This window comes from Oncorhynchus keta, chromosome 29, assembly GCF_023373465.1.
Source record: "Oncorhynchus keta strain PuntledgeMale-10-30-2019 chromosome 29, Oket_V2, whole genome shotgun sequence".
Classification (NCBI taxonomy): domain Eukaryota; kingdom Metazoa; phylum Chordata; class Actinopteri; order Salmoniformes; family Salmonidae; genus Oncorhynchus; species Oncorhynchus keta.
The window spans coordinates 33,612,681-33,637,879 of record NC_068449.1 but is presented as its reverse complement, the minus strand read 5'-3'; the positions used below and the strand labels follow the sequence as shown (position 1 = coordinate 33,637,879).

The following is a 25,199-nucleotide window of genomic DNA, read 5'->3' as shown; positions in this document are numbered from 1 at the left end:
GCCTTCTGGATGATAACGGGGTGAACAGGCAGTGGCTCGGGTGGTTGTTGTCCTTGATGATCTTTATTGCCCAGGCCACATCTGCAGTCCTCATGCCTCCTTGCAGCATGCCTAAGACACGTTCATGCAGATGAGCAAGGACCCTGGGCGGCTTTCTTTTGGTGTTTTTCAGAGTCAGTAGAAAGGCCTCTTTAGTGTCCAAAATGTTCATACCTGTGACCTTAATTGCCTACCGTCTATAAACTATTACTGTCTTAATGACCGTTCCACAGGTGCATGTTCATTCATTGTTTATGGGTCATTGAACAAGCATGGGAAACAATGTTTAAACCCTTTACAATGAAGATCTGTAAAGTTATTTGAATCTTTAGGAATTATCTTTGAAAGACAGAGTTTATAACATATCACATTATAAATACAATGCACAAACAACAATATACTGAGTAAACGTTGATATATTTTAATTGGATTGGATAGTTCAATCATTTTGAGACAGGTAAAGAGAGCTGAACTTATATTCAGATAGATACGCTGGTGTCATAAACCTGAAGCATTAGATGAGAGGCCTGGGCTAATCATTCAAAGAGAGACCTTTGTCCCCTAGTCCTGCCTAACCCTGCAGCAGCCTAACCCTGTGTGTGTGTGTGTGTGTGTGTGTGTGTGTGTGTGTGTGTGTGTGTGTGTGTGTGTGTGTGTGTGTGTGTGTGTGTGTGTGTGTGTGTGTGTGTGTGTGTGTGTGTGTGTGTGTGTGTGTGTGTGTGTGTGTATGTGTGTGTGTATGTGTGTGTGGCCTAACCCTACCTAGTAACCCTGTCTTATCTAGGCGCCTCCAGGCAGGAGAGGATAGCCTGTGAGGTTAGCCTCTCACTCTGTACCTCCTGTGATAGTGGAGTTAAGAGGCAGGAGGGGAGGGCAGGGGAGGGGAGGGAGAGGTGGGAAATAAAGACTGTGTGAGTGTGTCAGTTCGAAAGAAAGTTTGTGCTGGTTTCTCCACTATGCGTGTGTCAGTCTCTGCGTTAGCCAGCCCATGCTTAGGGTCCTGTAGTGATATAGTGGGGTGATGTGATGCTTCATTCACCCATTCACCATGGTGGGGCTTTGAAGAGCCCCCAACCCCTTTGTCCGCAAAACAATAGTGTCGGACAGATGGCCCGGGCAGACCCAAGCAAGACACACACACACACACCCCTCTACCCCCTCCAACCCGGTTCAGACAGTTACAGGGGTACAGCTTAACCCCCCCCCGTCGCTCTGTCTGGAATGATCTATAACAGGCTTGTCAATCACAGAAGCAAAACAATGATGATTAGCTAACAGAACACAGAATCTCTAGACCGAATACTAGCATTTCTACATTTCTATTCGGATACCACACACACCTTTCAGGGAGGGTGTGACAGCGGCAGGTAGCCTTGAAGTTAAGAGCGTTGGGCAAGTTACCGAAAAGTTGCTGGTTTTAATCCCCGAGCCGACTAGGTGAAAATTCTGTGGATGTGCCCTCGAGCAAGGGACTTAACCCTAAATGCTCCTGTAAATCTCTCTGGATAAGAGTGTCTGCTGAATGACTCAAATGTAAAATGGCTGCTCTTCAGGTGTGACAGCGAGAAAAGGGGAGGGAGTGATAGAGAAAGAGAGGATGAGACAGATCCGGTGGGATTAAGAGATTGGTCAGATTAACCCCAGAGGCCAACTGCAGGTTCAGGAGAAGCCAATCTGTTTTTTATTGCTTTTGACTTCCTTCATATTTCACACCAAACACATGGAATAATCCTAACAAAACTGGGGTTGACCCTAGCAGAACGGGGATTGACCCTAGCAAAATGGGGATTGACCCTAGCAAAACTGGGGTTGACCCTAGCAAAAACTGAGGTTGACCCTAGCAAAATGGGGATTCCCCCTCGCAAAACGTGGGTTGACTATAACAAAACTGGGGTTGACTCTAGCAAAACTGGGGTTGACCCTAGCAAAACTGGGGTTGACCCTAGCAAAACTGGGGTTGACCCTAGCAAAACTGGGGTTGACCCTAGCAAAACTGGGGTTGACCCTAGCAAAACTGAGGTTGACTCTAGCAAATGGCCGCTTCTAGCCCCTTATTTCTTCCCCTGCTATACCTGATTCATGGATGAATTGGTTATCTCTCTTTCTCACTCTCTCAAAAACACATCACTGTCTTCCATTAGCCACTAGTGGAATGCTTGGCAACTGATGTGAATCAGAATGACCTAAAACAAATCTATAAATAATCCCATAACAGACAGTCTGTCACATCTAAATGGAGGATTTGGCCCTGGTGACTGCATGGTGAGGTTATTCAACTCATTGACCCTGGTGAGGTTGCTCATCCATCCACATGCTTACATAACAGGCCCTGCCATCCTGTCTGGCTGCAGTGTCTTGTGGAAAGGCCACTCTGAATCAGCCACACCCTCTCGGGGTTAAAAGCCAGCAACACCCTCTATAGTACGGTCTATACCATTCATACTTACAAACTCAAACATACATACATACCTCTCGTTCATTCACCCTAGCCCTTACTCTCACCTACTCTCTTACCTACTCTCTCCCTCTTTTGTTCTACCGGTCCTCTGGGATCAATCAACCGGCAGATAATCGTTGGTTGCTATGGCGTTCCCACGACTACCACCTCCTGGCCATGCGAGACCAGCCAATCCCAGCCTCCCGCTCCCCTTTGACCCCCTTTTCCCTCCAATGAGGTCACTCTCCCCATGAGAGAGCGAGAATGAGAGAGAGAGAGAGAGAGAGAGAGAGAGAGAGAGAGAGAGAGAGAGAGAGAGAGAGAGAGAGAGAGAGAGAGAGAGAGAGAGATTTTGAATGTGGAAAAGAGGTAGAGAAAGAGGGATAGGGAAAGATGACGAAAACAAAATGTCCCTGTGAAATTCTATGCCTCCATATGACTAGCTAGCTAATTAAGTCAATCTGAGCAGCCCACATTCTACTGCTAGAGAGTGGAAAGTTCCATAACATCCATATATTTCTTTACTTAACGCTGAGTTCATATTTCCTGTAGGCCCTCTACAGTGCTGTGGCTGCTCTAACAAAGTGAACTATTTCCTAGCTGCCTCAAACTCTACAGGTGTGTGCTCGTGTAACGGAATGCTTTGGGATTTGAGAATACCCACGGCTTCCTGTTGTAGTGTGACACTAATGAGCGCTGTTGAGAAGAGCCCATGTTGTCACAATGTTTTTGTAGGGTTTCCTGGGTGTGTCCCTTTCACACGGTGTGACCCAGTGAGATAGCAACTTCCTCTCTGGTCTGCGGAGGAATGTGGTGGATCCTGACACGGCAGCTTTTTTGAACACACACAGATCTAGGATCAGAATAGCACAAAGTCCGTGTCTGTTTCACCAACTTTCTTGTGTTATTACTCTGCTAAATATTCGTTTGGCTCCAGCAATCAAGAAAGCAATGTTTCCTGCCATACACCAGAACGGTCTTCCGATAAAATTGAAATTGTCCAGCCTACCATTAGGAAAACATTGCTATAAATGAGCCATCCTGAAAGTATAGAACGCTCCTGAGAATTGCGATATGAAAAGCAATTGTGATAGTCATATAGTTTCCATCTCAAGAGTCGTGTTTGGATTTAATGGGTTTCAAAATGATAAAAATCAATTTCAATATATTTATATTGCCCCCCTCCACTTCCACTGCGAGACAGACGGAAATGAGAAGAGATTCAGTTTCCTGAGTTTGACAGCTCTGGGAAAATGCATGAAGTGATATTAAAACAATATTGAAGTCAGAAAATAAATGATTGTGACTTCTGGCAAGGCTCTGATATGAATCTATTATACAAGTCTTTCAAAACCAAATGTTGTTTAGCTCAGTAAAGGAAGAGTTCCTCTGGAATGGTCTCCGGCGATGCACACACACAAACGCACGCGCACACATGCAGAGACACACACACACACACACACACACACACACACACACACACACACACACACACACACACACACACACACACACACACACACACACACACACACACACACACACACACACACACAGCTAGGACCTTTCTCTCCTTGTCTCTAGATAGCTAAGATAGAGAGGGAAGTGGTTCCGACCAACTAGCTACTTTACAAACTGATCAGGTCCTGTTCTGTCAATAAGACTGTAAGTGATGACCATAACCCTAACAAGCCCTTAGCGTTACTGCATCGAATCATGGATCGTGGAGAGAGAGAGACAGTAGAAGGAGTTTGAGGAAATAGATTTAGGGGGGTTCCTGATCCTTTCTGCCATTTGCACGTCTCGGTAAGTCTCACATTGAAGGAAATTATCCCAGCCAAGTCGCTTTTCTTTGATCCTTGATCAACAATCCTATTCTGAGACACTTTATGAATCCAGATCCTGATGATCTATCACTGTCTCACTGAGCCTGCCCAAGTCTCAGTGTCTGGTCTGGGTCCACAAGACGCCAACTAAAGTCAAAAACACCCCAGTAATCTGCAACCCAAGCCTCCAGCCTCCCCTTGGCTCTCACTCCATGTCCATCTGTCCAACCCAGACCTTCCACATGCAGACACTGTGGGCTGAGACCAGCGTGTGTGTGTGTGTGTGTGTGTGTGTGTGTGTGTGTGTGTGTGTGTGTGTGTGTGTGTGTGTGTGTGTGTGTGTGTGTGTGTGTGTGTGTGTGTGTGTGTGTGTGTGTGTGTGTGTGTGTGTGTGTGTGTGTGTGTGTGTGTGTGTGTGTGTGTGTGAGTGTGTGTGTGTGTGTGTGTGTGTGTGTGTGTGTGTGTGTGTGTGTGTGTGTGTGTGTGTGTGTGTGTGTGTGTGTGTGTGTGTGTGTGTGTCCGTCCAATTACTGGCCAAGGGGAAACCATAGAGTGGCCCTCTACAATCAATCAGTCAATATGCACCTTGTTTCCTCAATCTGCATGGTTTAAATCAAAGAGGTTTACTCACCCTTCAGAGGGTAAACATTCTTAACCTGTCTTTCATTGGCTCATACATACCAACAAAGGTCTTCCTTATGCAGTGTCATTATCACAACAACAGAGACAAGCGCTTTCGCTTCTCTCCCTGGGCTATAAATCATTCGGCGCAGACCGAGCACTAACCATGCTAGCAGTAACAATAACACATGCATACATGCACAGGGCCAAGAGGCAGTTCAATCACATAAACAAGAAGTAGAATCTCAGGGGAGTAGAACTAAAACTGATCCATTCATCCATCCATTCATCCACCCATTCACTGGGACAGGAAACCCAAGCTCCTCCGTCATCAAACACACAGCCGTCCTCAATGTAAACAAATTACCCCGCTTTGTCTGTGGAATAACAAACTGTATTTGGACCGGACAGCCAAATAACAGGCTTATCGCACTTCAATTACCAAACTGAAAATAAACCAAATGCAACTTTTATTCAGATAGTCTTATATAGTAAATATATGTTGACAAATGGACATGTGGAGACAAACTCCCCATCTAGGTTCTGGACATTGTGTCTTTCAATTGTTTACAAAACTCTCCAAGAAAACTCTATAACTATCTGAGATGTGTATTTCTCCCTCTAAGTGTTCACAAGGTTGCAGTCTCCAGTCTATTGTTAGTGGCTGTCTGAGCTGGGAATGGACAGGTTAATTACAGACTGTTGTAGCAGTCAACACCAGACCAGCCAGGCTGTTTCTGCAACCCAAAAGGCGCCCTAGTCCCTTTATAGTGCACTATTTTTGACCAGGGCCCATATGGCTCTGGTCAAAAGCAGTGCACTATATAGGGAAGAAAGTGACATTTGGGATGGCCCACTCTGTATGTGTGTGGAGGGAGTGAAAACAGACAGTGTAACGAGTGCGCTGAGAGTCGGGGAGCAAGTTCAGGGAGTGAGTGATTTAATATATCAAATAAACAATAACCACGAAACAAAATGCACCGGCATGAAAGCAGAGTCAATAACACCTGAGGAAAGAACCAAGGGGAGTGACACATATTGGGAAGATAATCAAGGAGGTGATGGAGTCCAGGTGAGTGTCATGAGGCACTGCGAAACGATGGTGACAGGTGTGCGGGATAATCAGCCGCCTGATGACTTAGAGGCCGGAGAAGGAGTATACGTGATAGACAGATAGATTATTGTGTTCTTTATACGGCGAGGTCTGAACAACAGGGAGTCAGCTGGAACTCTGAGAACCTCGGACTCAGTTTTATGCGCACAATAAAACAAGGTTGGTTGACTCCTGCTCTTCACTGTGTGTCTCTTCAACTAGAGCTTGTGAGGGTCTGCTGGTCTACGGTGTGTTACAATGAAAGAAAGGTCATGTTTTTTAATGTTTCTCTCCATCATCTTCTTCGCGTGCACATAGCAGCAATTATGGACACCTGGGACACGCATACTGTACCTGTTGATATAGAACTGTGTACCCACATTGCTACATTCAGGGAAACCAGCTCACAACCTCAGCAGTTCTGATTAATTTATTCCGGAATCAGAATTCTGGGAAAACAACATCTGCTTTTGGTTTGTTCCGTTGGTTCCAGAACGTCCCATAGATGTTTGGCAGCTGGATTAGCTTTGATCTCCGTCGCAGCTTCATGTTACTGACCCAAAAACGCATGACTAAACAGGTAGTGACATGGTGTATTATACAACACAGACCAGACATAGCTGTGACCTGGGTACGGATGACCTGGTGAGTATTGGGGCATAAATTATCCCAGTAGGCCATTCTTTCACTGAGGCGTGGGGATTACATGGTCACACGAGATATATGGCTTCCTGAAAGAGGGACAAGGGATTCAATGTGGGCATCCCAAATTACACCCTATTCCCTATATAGCGCAGTACTTTTGACCAGAGCCGGAGCACTATATAGGGAATAGGGTGCCGTTTGGGACACAGGCAATGACTCCTCTCATGGGATCTTAAAGGATCCCAACAACCAGGAATGAGCAACATGACCAACAAACACTCTAAAGGCTTCATACTGATTTGAGATCTGTGCTCATACCTTTTGTGTGGAAATAATACATTGATGTCAACAGGAGATTTGAATGAAAATGTCAGTTATGTTCATGGTTCTTAAATAAAGATTCAGCCCGAAGACCCCAACTCCTGCACCAGTCAAAAGGCTGAGGAGCTAAGCCAAGCTAACAGTTACCAGATCCTCAGCCTCTATAATAGTCATCTGTTTTAATGGCATGTTAGAAAAGAGCTTGTCTGGAGATGCTCTTTCTAACCCCTCTAAGTGTGCCCTAACCCCTCGTAAACAGGGATGAAGTGGTCGGCGGGCTGGAGACCTGGACCTCTCTCTCTACCGCTGCTGGGGAATCCAGGAGATCCCATATACAGGGCTGACCGGGCGGGGCAACTCGGCACAGGGCAACTCGACTCTCTTTCTCTCCCTCTCTCTAGCCATGGGAAGTGGGGGCTGAAACATCATCTGAAAGTTGAAATAGGACCCAAACTCCAATACGACCCCAAATGGGATGGCAGATTGAGCACCATCCATCCCTAGGTTGGCTGGCTGGGAGGTCTGAATGTTCTCATTCCTAGCCACCTTTTTTCTGGAATATTCCCCTGTTTGAAATGTTCATTTCTCCCATCGAGGAGGAGTAGTAAGGATCGGAGGAACAATGCGCAGCGTGGTACGTGTTCATGCTTTTTATTAAAACAAGCGAACACTGAAACAAAACAATAAACGACACGTGACATAACAAACCGAAACAGTTCTGTGTGGAACACACAGACACAGAAAATAAACACCCACGAAATACAAATCAAATCAAATGTATTTATATAGCCCTTCGTACATCAGCTGATATCTCAAAGTGCTGTACAGAAACCCAGCCTAAAACCCCAAACAGCAAGCAATGCAGGTGTAGAAGCACGGTGGCTAGGAAAAACTCCCTAGAAAGGCCCAAACCTAGGAAGAAACCTAGAGAGGAACCAGGCTATGTGGGGTGGCCAGTCCTCTTCTGGCTGTGCCGGGTGGAGATTATAACAGAACATGGCCAAGATGTTCAAATGTTCATAAATGACCAGCATGGTCGAATAATAACAAGGCAGAACAGTTGAAACTGGAGCAGCAGCACAGTCAAGTGGGAAAAGGCTACCTAAGTATGATTCTCAATCAGAGACAACTAACGACACCTGCCTCTGATTGAGAACCATACCAGGCCAAACGCAAAAACACAACATAGAAAACGGAACATAGACAAACCCACCCAACTCACGCACTGACCATACCAAAACAAAGACATAACAAAATAACTAAGGTCAGAACGTGACAATGCCTGTAACTGAGGATTCATTCCACAATGACTTACAAGAAATTGGACTGTAGTAAAACAATAACAGACACACCTTGGGCCTGCAGTGTGCACATAAACACAAACACACACACACACACACACACACACACACACACACACACACACACACACACATCAAAGAGGGCCGCTGCTGTTATAGCATTTTTTACACGAGGCTGGCTGGGTGGATAGTGTGACAGATTTGAAAAGCTTTTAATTGTATTGCTGGGTCTGGATGTGTATTGACTTTCCCACTAAGCCTAATCGCTGTGGGTTTTCGAGTTATTTACGGTGCTAAGTGCTAAGGTGGGCTAAGTGAGTCCTGAGAAAAACACCCTCAAATTCAAAAAAATCTATAATTCTGTTCAAAACCAGTAATGACATGTACAGAAATAAATTTGTGTTAGATCAATCCACACATACTGTATGTAAGTTCTGCGCACACGCACACGTAACCGCATGCCATGTTAATCAGCGTGACCATGTTCACCATGTTCTTATAGAGGATCACAATTCAACATCATGATGATTATCATTTGGCTGGACAACAAAATCTGATTTAGGATAAATACTTCTACTGTAGATGAGGCCCATAAATAGACATCCATCCACATATGTTTCATAGAAATCCTAAAATGGTTTATTCTAAAGGATTGACAGGATTAACAGTGCCATGTTTCACAAGAAAACATACACTAGGACTACAGTATTTACAGTATTGATAGTTCAACCCAGGCCTTGGTCAAACACATTATGTACGAGAAAGGATTTGAGGTGCCATGGATTAAACCCTCTCCTTCTCCATCCCAGCCAGCCAGAGAGAGACAGTCACCACTCAGGCCTGAGTTACATCCAAGCCCCTCTCAGTCAGGCCTTTTGTTCTCTCTCTCTCTCTCTCTCTCTCTCTCTCTCTCTGCCGCTCTCTCTCTCTCTCTCTCTCTCTGCCTCTCTATCTCTGCCTCTCTCTCTGCCTCTCTCTCTCCCTCCCTCTAGATCTCTCTACAATTCAGCAGCGTCCAGGCTGTGGGAACCAAAGTAAGGGTGGGGGAGAAGGGGAGGGGCACTGAGTGCAACAGGCAGAGAAAGGGGGTTCAGGGTTTGGACGGAGAGTGAGAACAAGTGCAACAGGAGGAGTGAGGAAAAGTAAAAGAGAAAGAGAGGGGGTGAGTGAGCGGGAGTGAGAGCCTGACAGGGAGTGAGAAGAAGCGCAACAGGGGAAGAGCGAGAGGAGAGAGAGAGAATAAATGACAGTAAATAAGTGAGTGAGCGAGTGAAAGAAAGACCCATTGATCAAAGTTTGGGGGTGGTGGGGTGGTGGTGGAGGAGGAGGAGGGCAGCTGGGAAGCAGGACACAGGAGCTGAACACAACAGAGACGGCTGAACAAAGACCTCCACAGCCCCATCCACAGAACTACACACACAGCGCCACACACAGCCCCCGATCCCGGCTCTACACTACCTGATCAAACACTGTCATCATCCAGGGAGAGAGCCAAGGCCCGAGACAGGGTAAAACCAAACACACACAGAGCAGTACCACAGAGCGCACAGCTTTGCACCGCAAACGATTTAGACTGTCTAATCACCTCAAAGCAGCAAACACAGTTATTCAGTTATCCATTAGTTGGACCGCACCCCTTCCTGATGGGCATTCTTAAAGAATCTAAAATAAGTGTGTATATACCATATAGCATCAATAGAACAACAAAAAAAGTGGATGAGGTGAAATTCCCACACTGTTGAGGCAACAAAAAAGAGCAACATAGGTGGGAGAAAGAACCCTTTTCAGGAAGAACCTTGTTCAGTCTCACATGAGAACTACAGTAAGCTTTTAGTCCAGTAATACACTTAAATAAACATAGAAACGGTGTCCTTGCTGATTGACTAGCACCTTGGGCGTGTACAGTAGATTGTAGATAATAGGTGGTGGGCCGTAGCAAGCTATCTGCTTTAGTTCTCGAGATGATCGATCTCTGTCAAGGGAGGAGCTGGTTTTTACATATTTATTCATTCTGAACACATTTCTGTTTGTTGGAAATGTAAATTCTTGCCATTTATTTTGCAGAAAACATACTTTCATATCCACTAGCTGGACAGGAAAACACAACTTGTGTACTATCTCTGCTGATCACGTCTGCCAATCACGTTATCCGTATCTAAGGTAGTAGATAGCTGGAGACAGCTCGAGAGAAAGAGAGAGATCTCCGTCTTCCAATCACATTATCCGTATCTAAGGTAGTAGATAGCTGGAGACAGCTCGAGAGAAAGAGAGAGATATCGTCTGCCAATCACGTTATCCGTATCTAAGGTAGTAGATAGCTGGAGACAGCTCGAGAGAAAGAGAGATCTCCGTCTGACAATCTGCTATTAGGTCAAGTATTATTTATTTTTTTGTCATCTAACTATTTAGTTATATTAACGTGATACCATCAATGCAAGCTGTAAAACGACTCCCAACTTAGAACGCAGCAACCTTAGTAGTGTAGCTAGCTTCTATTTAGCTAGCTAGTTACAACAAGTTGATGTGTTACTAGCTAGCAGGAGCAGATAGCTTTATCGTTAGCTAGCATGTCTTTCCAGGACAAGGAGCGTTTTTAGATAGCAGTTTATTCACAGTCATAATTTAAAACTACAAAAATCTATAGGACTGGTAGTGTATAGCTAATATATTCACCAAGGTAGGTGTCACGCCCTGACCTTAGAGAACTTTTTATGTCTCTATTTTGGTTTGGTCAGGGTGTGATTTGGGTGGGCAATCTATGTTCCTTTTTCTATGTTTTTTATTTCTTTGTTTTGGCAGGGTATGGTTTTCAATCAGGGACGGCTGACTATCGTTGCCTCTGATTGGGAACCATACTTGGGTAACGTTTTCCCTCCTATGTTTTGTGGGTAGTTATTTTCTGTTTAGTGTTTTCTGCACCTGACAGGACTGTTTCGGTTTCGTTTATTCTCTTTGTTATTTTGTTATAGTGTTCAGTTTAAATAAAAAGTCATGAACACTTACCCCGCCGCGCTTTGGTCCGATTCCTCCTCTTCAGACGACGACACCCGTTACAGTAGGACCCACTCATTTCATTCATGCTGACGAAATGCCACATAATCCAGCTCATAAACTCCATTATTGTGCTGTGAGGATTTATTGTATTCATTCTTGTCTCTCACTTTTGTCTCACATGATCTAGTCGGGTCTCCTGTGTCCTGCTCCCAGAGATCAACCAAGTGCTATTCACCAAGCATGGGCTGATTCATTCAGGAGAACCATCCTACTGCAGTTTGAACTAGCCCTGCCGTCACTATTCAGACATTAAGACCGCATTTTGCCTGTTTTCTTTGTGGGTTTTATCTGACAGTCTCATGCATTTTAGAGTTGAAGAACTCCAACTATGTTGAAGACTAAATTCAATGTAGAATCAGTTTAACAGGTGGCAAACAGATTAATTGACTCTTGTAGTAACATGCAGTGGTGATTATTACATTGTCCCCATCAGGATCCCAGGCGTTGGCCATACATGGTGGAGTTCTCATCTCTGGACCACACAAGCTTTAGATTGCATTCTGCTAAGGCATTTGTTTTCTCTCTACATCGGTCAGCTACATTGGTGACCAGGGTGGGATCCTTTCGATACGCCTACGGGGCCTGGGCACACAAATGCTCCTAGACAGAATACTGAAGCATTCGTTGATCGTTGTAGTTGTACAACGTTGTATCGTCTCCATCGGAGGCCCGGGCTTTTGGCATCGATGGTAAAGCTCTCCTTTCTGGACTGTAACATTGTAAGCTTGTGCCCTCCACGGCACTTGAAATACATTGATTGGAAGGTTACACTAGATTTAGATACTTCAAATACTGCCTGAGACATCTTTGCTATCTGTTTCCATACACATTAAATGGTGAAACACTATTTGTGACGGTGTTCTTTGTTCGAATGTATTTGCATGAAACGTACATTATGGAAAACATGCCAGTGTTAGCTAGTGTTGATTTTTCAGTGTGACATTTCTAGTGTTGATTTGGGTGTTATATTAAATCTGTAAGTGTTAAATGAACATGGATTGGTGCAAAAGAACCCCAGTGTTGGTGTTAGTAACCAGTGTTAAACCTAAACCACGCCCATCACTATTTCCCTGCATAATCTATTTCAGGTTGATTTGTTTTTCTTGTTTGTTTAATATCTCTGTTTTTACATGTACATTGATTAATTCATCTTATGCTACTCACATATAAAAACGGATTCTTCTAAACTAATTAAATTTGTTACTTGGACTTATTACCACTGAAATGGTTGTTCCAATTTAGATGGTTTTGGTAAACTCCTATTTTAAATTTCCCTGTCAGGCAGTCATTCTGAATACAAATTGTGAGTGAATAAACATTTGAAATGTTGGCTAGCCAACTCTGGCTCGATCCCAATACGAATTACACAACACGTTTTAAGACAGCATAATGTGACTTGCAGGTAAACCTAGGATCTCAAAATAAGGCCCGATTAAATAATTGTATTGTGTTGAATAATTACATTTGAATGAAAGCAATTTGTTTAGTATCTCACTTGGGGAAGGCCAAAGGACAAAAAAAAGACTGCAACCATATATCTGTCATTAACAACTACAGTCAAGGGTGGTACCTCTACAATTCACCAGAAAGGCAAAGCACTCTGGGAAACACAAAAATAAGGCTTTACACTAAGCGGCGTGTTCATTTAACACTGAGCAGTGTGGATCTGTATAGACACAGGACCATAGTTCAATTTTATGAAAATTAATAATTTAACCCATCTAAATATGCATACTCAAACTCACTGACTATTTAGTATTTGAAACCCAAACATTAATTTACCAACTGCTTGTTCTATAACCGTACAGGCTCTTTATCATTCTCCATACCTTTATATTCCAATGCATCCAACATTATACATGCCCACCATGATATTGAGAAGCTGCTATTTGAGATCTCATCTGGTATTGGATAATATGCATATGTCTCTTGTTGCTTTTATACCTCCGTTCTAGCATACATGACACACAGCTTTTTATCGACCTGCTTTTTTGGGGTGTTCTATGCAAATTATATGATCAAATGTTTCTTTAAGCCTGCAGCAAGCTACTTGTAATGAGACAATCATGCCAAAACATGATTCAAAATGTAATTCACTGACAGAGCGATGGCTCATGAAACACTAGCTTCATGAGCAGGCACAATGACATTTACAGTATTAGCTGGCTGGCTAGGCTAGTCAACTGTAAAAAGCAAACTGTAACACATTAAAATGGAGTTGGACCCCCCCTTTGATGCTATAACAGCCTCCACTCTTCTGGGAAGGCTTTCCACTAGATGTTGGAACATTGCTGCGGGGACCTAGTGAGGTCTGGCACTGATGTTAGGCGATTAGGCCTGGCTTGCAGTCAGCATTTCAATCATCCCAAAGGTGTTCGAAGGGGTTGTGGTCAGGGCTCTGTGTAGGCCAGTCTAGTTATTCCACGCCGATCTCAACAAACTATTTCTGTAATGACCTCACTTTGTGCACGGGGGCATTGTCATGCTGAAACAGGAAAAGTCCTTGGAAGCACAGAATCGTCTAGAATGTCATTGTATGCTGTAGCTTTAATATTTCCCTTCACTGGAACAAAGGGGCCTAGCCCAAAACATGAAAAACAGCCCCAGACCATTATTCCTCCTCCACCAAACTTTACAGTTGGCACTATGCATTGGGGCAGATAGCGTTCTCCTGGCATCCGCCAAAATCAGATTTGTCCGTTGGACTGCCAGATCGTGAAGCGTGATTCATCACTCCAGAGAACGCATTTCCACTGCTCCAGAGTCCAATGGCGGTGAGCTTTACACCACTCCAGCCGACACTTGGCATTGCGCATGGTGTTCTTAGGATTGTGTGCGGCTGCTCAGCCATGGAAACCATTTCATGAAGCTCCCGGCTAACAGTTATTGTGCTGACATTGTTTCCAGCGGCCGTTTGGAACTTTGTAGGGAGTGTTGCAACCGAGGACAGCTCATTTTTATGCGGTACCCATTTTAGCACTCGGAGGTCCCGTTCTCTGAGCTTGTATGGCCTACCACTGCGCGGCTGAGCCGTTGTTGCTCCTAGACGTTTTCACTTCATAATAACAGCACTTACAGTTGACTGGGGCAGCTCTAGCAGTGTAGAAATTTGACAAACTGACTTGTTGGAAAGGTGGCATCCTATGACGGTGCCACATTGAAATTCACTGAGCTCTTCAGTAAGGTCATTCTACTACCAAGTTTTGTCTTTGGAGATTGCATGGTTGTGTGCTCGATTTTATACACCTGTCAGCAATGGGTGTGGCTGAAATAGCCGAAGCCACTAATTTGAAGGGGTGTCCACATACTTTGTATATATAATCTTATTTCAGTCTTTGGGAGAAAGCATTATTTCATCTTAACACACTGACAGCAGATCAGAGGCTATTTTTACATCTTAGAAGCAGGCCATTGGCTGCCTTCATCACAAGGGGTATCTACAGGAGTTCTGATTGGTTCCAAGTTTATTCAGTTAGCAAATTTGCCTGAGCAGACAGTGTTGAAATATACTTTTTTTCTGAGAAAAGGTGCATGAATTAAAGGTGCAATAAATTTGACAATAAACATAAGAATATTTCCTTGTCATATACAAAAAGACGTACTCCTCCCTCGACCGATCAGCTTCACTGTTTTCGGCATCTGCCCAGAGACCTTTATTTCACTAGGTAAGTCAGTTAAGAACAAATTCTTATTTTCAATGACAGCCTAGGAACAGTGGGTTAACTGCCTTTTTCAGCAGCAGAACTTGTACCTTGCCAGCTCAGGGATTCAAACTAGCAACCTTTCGGTTACTGGCCCAAAGCTCTAACCACTAGGCTGCCTGCCACACCTATATGATGAACTCACACATAGGCACACACACAAAAACAAACGGCGTGCCAGATAAGTGGGATGTACAGTATATCACAGACACATACACAACCAGAAGAGGACCGGCTGCCACTTTAAGATGACACACACAGCTGTGAGAAAGCGTCCGTTTCCCAGGCCTTTTCCTCTGATGCAGCGGTGCAATTAATCTGGGGAATTTATAGTCAGGACTATTCTCAACAAGTGGGCTCTCTCATCTTACATATATCCCCACGCACACACACACACACACACACGAGGGGCTAAAACTGCAACTGAAACAGCCCTCCCACATGGTCCGGCTAGTAAATAAAAGCAGCGGGTAAAACTGACAGCGACACAGTAGCACCTCCTTCCCCTCAGCCTCAGCGGCTGATTTAATAGGCCAGAGATCACAGGGAACCAATAAACAGGCTATAACTCTTTGATTGACAGCCACAGGCAATCCCACAAGGACCTCTGCATCACAGAGAGAGAATGCTGGAGATGAGGCATCAGCCTTGGTCGGGATAGAAGGTCAACAGCATATGAGTGAGAAGGACTGGCTGACTCTTGACCAGCAGAGAAAGAGAAAACAATTAGGTTATTACAAGTTATGATATGGTTCATTAACATCTAACCATGTAATAACGCAATAATAACTAGGTAAATAGCTTAGTTGAACATTAAATGTTAATTAATGTCTATACATTTTTGACAGGTAGGACAAGCCAGTGCTGAACCATACCAAATAGGTTTTGGCTCTGTGGCACTGTGACAATGAACCAATCAGAATTCACCAGCCAGCCAGGAGCTGAGCAGCTTGTGCCAACACCAGGCCACATTATTATTCACGCAACAGTGGCACTATGATCTATACAGTTTGTCCATCAAAGTATTCAATAGCAAAGGCCCCATACAGGGCTGTATGCCCACACTAACAATTGCTTTGTCACGGCGACCACCAGCCATTTCACACATTGGATGCGTCCCAAATGGCACCCTATTCTCGATGGGAACGGGTTGCCATTTTGGACAACTTGAGCTCTGGGCAAAAGTAGTGCACTGTGTAGGGAATAGGGTGCTATTTGGGACGCGACACATTGATTAGCCTTAACCGTATGGAAAAAAGAGCCACACATAAGGGCACACTGCTTCAGTATCGTCTGTACTGTAGCTGTATTGATGTGATGCATTATCCAGCCAACTGTCCTCACTGTAGCATATGAGTTTATCATCTGCTGAAAAGGGGGGTTTGAGGGACTCGGGAGTAGGACTATTGGACAGATAGGATAGAGGTAGTTTAGGACGAGGGAGTGGAAGGTGAGGGGATAGTGTTAAGTGCATATCTAAGATAAGATAAAGACTTTATCTGGTTGATAGGAAGGATCCATTAGTAGACTGGGTCATTTCAACTCTTAACAAAGAGCTAGATGTCTATGAAGTTAAACAGGCCTTGTCTAAAAGTTAAACAGGCCTTGTCTAAATGTTGAACACAGTTTGACTGCTATGAGGCCTGGCCTGGGTCATACTTAAAATGTCAGCAGATGGACAGTTTGCAGAGCTCAGTCAGTGGGTTCTGTATTGATTTGAACAAGGTGACTTACTGAGGCGACTTAGCACCATGTCGCCCTTGCCCTGCTGCTCGCTGTGAGGAGGGCGTTAGTTAGAGTGCGTCCCAAGTGGCACCTTATTCTCCATATAGTGCATTACATTTGATCAGAGCCTTATGGATCCTGGTCAAAAGTAGTGCACTATAAAGGGAATAGGGCGCCGTTTGGGACACAAACTCAGTTAAATAATCCTCATTAGGTCTGCCATGCAGCACAGAGTTGAGGTAATTAGAGACGCCATCTGTCCAGGACAAGGACCGTTTACCGTCAACACTGTCACCATCAACACTGTCAACATGACGGTGGCCATCTTAGTCTCGAGGAACCAAACACCATGGCTGTGTCCCTGATGGATACGTTTGTGACACCATCTGTGACTCCTCTCAGTAACACCATCACGTGACCCCTTAACCACAAAAGTCAATTGACAAAAGCAATCAACAAAGTCCACTATGAAGTGTAGCTTCAGTGTAACTACCCATTTCATTATGAAACTACCTTCTTCAAATATGTATGACATATTGCAGGCATTAGTGTTTTATTGTATGTTTCCTGGTACCCACTCACTACTTAGCTAGCACGCGTGTTCAAAGTTTGTGTCTTCTGCTTATCGCCTCTCCAGTGTGTTTTTTAATTTTGTTATTTTACCTTTATTTAACCAGGCAAGTCAGTTAAGAACAAATTCTTATTTTCAATGACGGCCTAGGAACAGTGGGTTAACTGCCTGTTCAGGGGCAGAACGACAGATTTGTACCTTGTCAGCTCGGGGGTTTGAACTCGCAACCTTCCGGTTACTAGTCCAACGCTCTAACCACTAGGCTACTCTGCCGCCCGTGTAGGGTCCTCCAGACTGAGTGTGTATCTGGTAACCCACAGTACAGGAGAAGTGCTGTTCTGGCATTTCACACCGTGACCATGTGTTTAATGGTTTCCCTACAAACCGGAGAGCAAACATCCCCTCGAGCCGTGCAGCGAGGGGTGTGTGTGTGTGTGTGTGTGTGTGTGTGTGTGTGTGTGTGTGTGTGTGTGTGTGTGTGTGTGTGTGTGTGTGTGTGTGTGTGTGTGTGTGTGTGTGTGTGTGTGTGTGTGCGTGCGTGCGTGCGTGCGTGCGTGCGTGCGTGTCTTCGCTTCCTCAATGTAAACATGATGACTGAAGTATCCGTCTATTCTCAGTCTACTTTCAGTCTTTTCAGTCAATAATGTACTGACACCTCTAAACCAACTCTGCAGAGGTTCCTGAACCTGAACCACCATCACCAACATCCATCACGTTCAACACATTCTCAAACACTCTTGTGAATACTAGCTGCAACTATTAAAGTCATGCTCCAGAGCTTTTATATAATTTCAGCCAGTAGTTTTGAAAGTAGTGCTTACAAGCCAAAACGGGTCCTCAAAAATTGTGTACTACGTGATTGTGATATGTTAAGTCCTGCAATTTTTTTTATATATATTTGATATATATATATATATTTTTTTGTGCAATTCAGATATGTTAAGAATTCCAAAGAATACAATATCTAATGAATTTGTAAGTGCTTAAGATCCCGGAATTCATCTTTAACTTCTTCGAGTGAGTAAAATGATATAGGAACCTCAATTAATACCCATTTTATTTCCTCTCTCTACTAACTGCCTTCCATCAAATCTTGTCAAGCATTTTCCTTGAAGTACCTTCGTGGACAGGATGTGTGGAAAGGTGTGAGGATGAGGAAATTCACCGGAATTACCCCCATCCACATACTTTTACATCCCTTATCTACCACTCATCACTAACAGCACTGTGAAATTCCTCTGGACCCGGTCAGACCAGTGTTATTACTATGTAACAGGGCATGACAGGCAGGCCTAGTTAACTTTTCAAGGAGATGTTTAAGTATAGTATACTAGCTGACAATGAACAGACAAATAAGCATCTTACACATTTTACATTCGGTTGCACTGCACATGAGTGTCTTGTGACAGAGGACACATGGCAAAATTTGGTTGTAGGTGCCTGACGAGATTAGATCGAAATGCTGAGCGCAATCAAAGGCGGGGAGGAACATTGTTTTAAAGACTTTTCAGGTTTTTGACTCACAGGCCAGAAGGTCAAACATGGCCTGGGCGTGTCCCTGGCCTGACTCCTTTCTGAAAGGACTGCTATTATCATGTCACTGGAACACTGATGTCAGACAGGTGTGAGGGAAGGGCATCAGTATGACAAGTGGGGTGGTACAATTATATTCCCAAATCCCTATATAGTGCACTACAAGGCTCTGGTCAAAAGTAGCCCTAGTGTATCGTTTTTGGATAGGGCTTCAATTCACACCTCCAAGTAACTTGTGTTCTAGGCTATAGGCATATTAAACTCTCATTCACTTTCTCTACTCACACACCCAGCTAGGGTAGATTCCTAATGACTCACGTTTCATATGCAGGCTATACATTCAACAAATATATCATCTCAACCATTTATGCATGTTAGGCCTATAACAAACTAAAGATGTAGCCTGTAAAATGAAGATCCTCATCATCATCATCAATATTAAGGGGAACATTGGGGATATTGTGGCACTCTGTAGATAGAATCACCCACAGATATCCTAGAATTCATAGGATTCTATATGTACAGTCATTATTCTATGGACTCACCATTCAGTCCATTTGGAATGCGCAGGTGGATGTGTGACGCCAGCGATAGGTCGTCCATAGACCTCCGCAGGGATGCTATTTTTCCCTCGTTTGGCTTGTGTACGTGGTTGTGGTGGTGGTCAGGACTACCGGCGCTGCCGGTGCTGGAGGTACTGCTCCCGTCCCCGACGTCCCTAACGGTTCCCGTGCCCCCGTTCAGGTTGGTCAGGCTGGACTGGGAATCTATGGAGCTCCGTGACCCGGCTCCGTTCCTCTCCTCATCCAGCATCAGAATGATCTCTTTCAGTTCCAGGTTCTCCCGCATCACAGAGTCCTGGTTGGCTTCCAGATCCTTCAGCTTCTGATGGTACACCCCGACATCCTTCCACATCGATCCGGCGGTGTAGCGGCCGAAGCGTTGCCACTCCCGTGACAGCTTCTTGCCCTTCTGTCGGTCGTCGTCCAGGAAACAGCAGAGCTCCCGGAGTTCGTGGTTATCATCCTGAAGCTTCTGGTTGATCTCTTTTAGGCTGCGGATCTCATGGAGATGGACCTGTAGTCTCCGGTTCACATCTTTCATCATGTTCCCGTGCTCCACCATTAAGTACATTTTCTCGTTATCCGTTTTCCGTAGCCTCCTGATCAGCTCGTCTTTGCCGAGCCTGGAGAGCTCCTCTCCGGAGAGCTTGCTTAAGTCATCCCGCAACGGTCCGCCTGGGGCATTTTTGGCCATGTTCCCCTCCTGATGTTGCGCTATATGGGTGAGTTCGATAGTAGCTTACAGTGTCCGGATCTATAGGATGTCTAACCGAGCCTCAACGGTGACTTTGTAAAAGAAAATCAAATCCATGATAGATGAAATTATTCCAATGCGACATGAAGGGTAAAGATTAATTCAACACTGGGCAGGAATGTGGAGCCTAATAAAAGCGCCTTGGAGCTAAGCAGGTGACCCAAATTGGCAGGCAAGCAGGCAGGCAACAGAACCGTAATCCCCTTGTAAAATTCAGCAAAATCGCAAAAAAGCAGTTTTTCGTTTTCATCCCGGTACCTCCTCTCTGAGACGCCTTACTCGCTTTAACGCACTGGACAGACGCGGAGAGAGGCGGTCTTCTTGGACACCGGATTCACCAACCACAGACTGGGAAGGATCTCCCACAGCCTCGCAGATCGTCAACAAGCGCTGCGTAAATCCGTGATGTCAGAGGTCGCGTGTGTCCACAGCACGGGTTTGCTTTCAGCCAGGTAATATTCAAAATAAAGTTCCAGAAATGTTCCAATTATGAAATCCAGCGGACGAGCTCGTATATAAATTCATAATTTTCAATTAAGCCGGAAGTGCTCTATATGGATACATTATAGCATTCTCGTTAAATGGTGTCCTCCATCATGGCTGTTAGGTTGGAATCTGATGGATTAAACTCGCCCTCTCCTCTCCTCATCCTGTGGCAGCTTCGAGCTGAACGCCTCAATCACACCGAGAGTGGTTAATATTGGTACACCAGAAGGACATTCATTTCCAATGGAACGCTACGTTTTCCTTACAGCATTGCGTTGCAGAGGCAGTTGCAGTGCGTTCTGTGTGGTGAACACATTACGCTTACCAATCAAACACACCGACAGCGTAATTGCGCAAAATAGTACGCAGCACCATCTGGATATGTGTGCAACAAAAGTTCAACATTCACGTTCTGCTACCATTTCTGTCAAGCTTCTACTCATACAGTTTGACTCATATGTTCGATAAATCCTATTCATGCACCTCACTGAAAGCACTGCAACTGCCTCTGCAACGCAATGCTGCAAGGCAAACGCAGAATTTAATTGGAGATTAATGTACATCTGGTGTCCCAAAATGCAATTTTGCTGTCGGTGTGTTCAAAGTGTTAGATTTATCAAATGTACGTGACAAACTGTATGTATAGACGGCTTGACAGAAATGGTAGCAGAAGGTGAATGTTGAATTTTTCTTGCACACATCTAGATGGCGCTGAGTACTATTTTGCACAATGACACTATCATTGTGATCAAGGCATAATGCCTTGATCACACCAACAGTATCTTTGCACAACATGGTAAGCAGCATAATCTATATATGTGTGCAACAAAAGGTCCACATTCACCTTCTGCTACCATTTCTGTCAAGCAATCTACTCATACAGTTTGAAGCATATGTTTTGTTTTATTTACTTAAAACATATATATGTTTTGGCCTAAAGTGAATATTCTGGCTGCCTCTCTTTTTCAAATGATTGATCTCCGGAAATTCGCCATATATCTCATCACATATAATTGTATCAGTAAGGAGAAGTCTTTTGATTGGTACAGCCTAGTTGATGACAATAATTATTGTTGTATTTTCTCACAAGACTCCAATTACACTCAAATGAATGATATAATATAACATTTCACTTCTTTACATCAAGTTTCCCAGTACAATTTAAGATTATACTGTATAAAAAGTCAAATTCATACCTTTGAATGCTAATGTAAAATATATACATTTGGTCAACTTTTTGTCAGTTTTGTTTCATTTTCATCCAAATATCAGTTTCAAATCATAACATTTTTCAATTGCCCTTCATTTTTGCCATTGATGACAATGTTATATTTAACCCTTCAGCCTGTTAGATTTAACCCTGCCTATGGGGTCAATTGTAACATTTCACTTCCAACACTCTTGGTTGAATTGTAAGCTACTGGTATGTCCAAGCTAGCGACTTCTAGCTATTCGCTGGTGCAGGTGGGGACACTTCAGGCTGAGGAGTAAGCTTCACACATCCCCATGTGCTACACTTGTCCTGATATTTATACAGTTGTCAGTGGGAGTTGGAATTCATCGGGTTTTTATTTTAAAAAACACAATTCTATGCATCCCTAGCCAAAATGAAGAAATCTGCCATGCAATCTGCTCTTTATCCATGAACAAACAACTGCTCCCTTGGCGGAGGTCAAGTAAAAAGCACATTTTACCAAACAACTGTGGATTGCGGCACCTAAAGAAAACAACACAGTTACAGAGGACAAACATATGTGCAAGGTACGCATTAAAGAATGGACATTTCTACAAGTAACAACTGATATCGACTCGATGTCGGAGGTACACTCTGCCAAAACTCATCGCAAATCAACTTCATTGAGATGTACTGCATACGGAGTTGAGTTTACTCAGCAAGTAGAAACATAGCCTAGTTGGAGCAGGTAGATAAAAGTAGAGCCTTCCCACTGGGCACGCATTGGTTGAATGAACGTTGTTTCCATGTCATTTCAATTACTTTGAACCAACGTGAAATAGATGTTGAATTGGTGTCTGTGCCCAGTGGGTTGTGCTTTGGTCACACTGTTGAGTCTTTTTAAAGGGTCAGCTGGCAGATGCTCCATTTGAAGATTCAGAAAGTAAAGTGATTTGGTCGTAAACAATAAACCTATTTGGAATGCATTAACCAAATACCAGGCCACAATACGCCTATTGCCCATCATTTCCTGGATCTTACACCACTGCTACGCTCTGTTGTCATCTATGCATAGTCACTTTAATAACTCTACCTACATGTACATACTACCTGAACTAACCGGTGACTCCGCACATTGACTCTGTATCGGTACCCCCCTGTTTATAGTCTCGCTATTGTTATTTCACTGCTGCTCTTGAATTACTTTTTACTTTTATCTCTTATTCTTATCTGTATTGTTTTTGAAACTGTGTGGTTGGTTAGGGGCTCGGAAGTAAGCATTTCACTGTAAGATTTTCACATGTGACTAATAAAATTGGATTTGATATATATATATATATATATATATATATATATATATATATATATATATATATATATATATATATATATATATAATGGCAACTCTACTACTGGCTAGTATTCCTAATATTAGAGTTATAACAGTAGGCCTAACTTTGATGCTGTGTATGGGAGTATTTTGTGGAATGTGACAAATGGGTGTGTAATGAACAAATAAAACATATTCTAGTGTAGCATAATTCATTATTGGCTATGGCTGTAGATACAGATGTCGTGCTTGGTGGAGTCCTCTCATTATTTGCCTGGGAGTTTGATGCATGGTTATTATGCATATAGACCTATGATCAATATCTTCTTCCTCATTCACCCTGATCTGGGGGGGGCACGGATTGATTCTAAAGATTAAAATCTGATAATCAAGATTATGATCGGGATTGTGACGTGATGGGACGTTATATAGACAAAACAATATTTCAAGAATATTGTGTGAACAGGTTGCCATCTAGTGGCAAAGGCAACAATACACCAAAAACTGCAACACAGTAGCAACAAGGCAATTGTAGAAATGTTTCAATTCCATCATGCCACTATAGGATATATTGCTTCAAAATCCCCGTCATGCAATGCAGAAACAAAGACATTCCTAAGAATATCTAGACCAAAAACAAATTAAGTATAGAAAAAAAAATGTTCGGTCAAAGAACGAAGACTCTTATTTTCATTTTATATTATTTCCGTTCATGTGGAACATAATAACACATTACCTAATTTCTATTAAAAAAACGAATTAATAAGAGTGTATTTAATTGACTGACAGATAATAATAATAACAGCTAGGGGAAATGACAACAGCCTTTATTAAGTCATATTTAGCTCCTCCTCGAGAGACAAGCAGACACCAATGGAAGTCCCTCACTAATGTGTCAACTTCCCTTGTGTTTCTTTGCTTCTTATTGCATTAGGCCTCTTTCCAATGTCATGATGCTTGTCTAAAAACACTGAACTAATGTTTCAGACAGGACTGATACCATGACTTCCTCTCCTATTATTGTATGTTTTGTGCAGGTCTTAAGGCATATACAGTGCCAGTCAAAAGTTTGGACACACCTACTCATTCCAGGGTTTTTCTTAATTTTTTTACTATTTTCTATGTTGCCAAGAGTGTGCAAATCTGTCATCATTGTGAAGGGTGGCTACTTTGAAGAATCTCATCTTGCTTAACACTTTTTTGGTTGCTACATGATTCCATATTTGTTATTTCATCGTTTTGATGTCTTCACTAATATTCTACAATGTAGAAAAAAGTACAAATAAAGAAAACCCCTTGAATGAGTAGGTGTGTCCAAACTTTTGACTGGTACTGTAGGGGATACGAATAGTGGTGCAAAAATGACTTAGTTACGTCTGTGGTCAAGCATAACTACAGAACAGATAAAATAGCAAAAGAAGCCATGGCATTTCTCCAGACAGGGAGAAATGGGTAGATCAGCTTTAATACTGCTGATAGATTGTAGCTTCCATCAATGTAATTGTCTGCATAATTTCCAATCCCTCATATATTTTATTGTAAATATATACATACCTGTAACTTTAACTCATTTTATAAGAGATTCTCCAAAATCGAAATATAAAGTCAGCTATGAATACCAGAACTGTTTCATAGTGTTCTATTGTTTCCAGTTTATATTATCTCCAATGTATTGTCCATGTAAAAAACCTGTCTGATTAGGATGAATAATATCCGACAATACCGACAATACCTTTTTAATTCTATGCGCTATGCATTTTTTAAAATTTGAATTGTGGCATCACTACACTGAAGTGTAAGGGTCTCAAAATGTTTTAATGGACAAGATATTTGTATTTACCACTTGGATCCTGTTTCAGTAATAATTAAATCAGACCTTCTTGTTGAGTATCTGATAATCAACTATTTTTGTAGGAGTGGTTAAAACATGCTAATAACGGTCCTCTGAGTAGATCAAAAAAGGTTTGGTTTAGAGCGCATTTGGAAAGTATTCAGACCCCTTGATTTATTCCCACTTTGTTACGT

At 43.2% G+C, this 25,199-nt stretch overlaps 1 protein-coding gene across 2 annotated transcripts in view; it reads right to left on the bottom strand.

Moving 5' to 3' along the window:
* ccdc85ca (coiled-coil domain containing 85C, a) overlaps positions 1-23,181 on the bottom strand; it is a 64,919-nt gene extending 41,738 nt beyond the window's left edge. For both annotated transcript variants that reach the window (XM_035743359.2, XM_035743360.2), the window contains exon 1: positions 19,413-23,181. In XM_035743359.2, the coding sequence (XP_035599252.1) occupies positions 19,413-20,124 (712 nt within the window). In that variant the 5' untranslated portion in view covers positions 20,125-23,181. The remainder of the gene's footprint in view (positions 1-19,412) is intronic.
* Between the last annotated feature and the right edge of the window lie 2,018 nt (positions 23,182-25,199).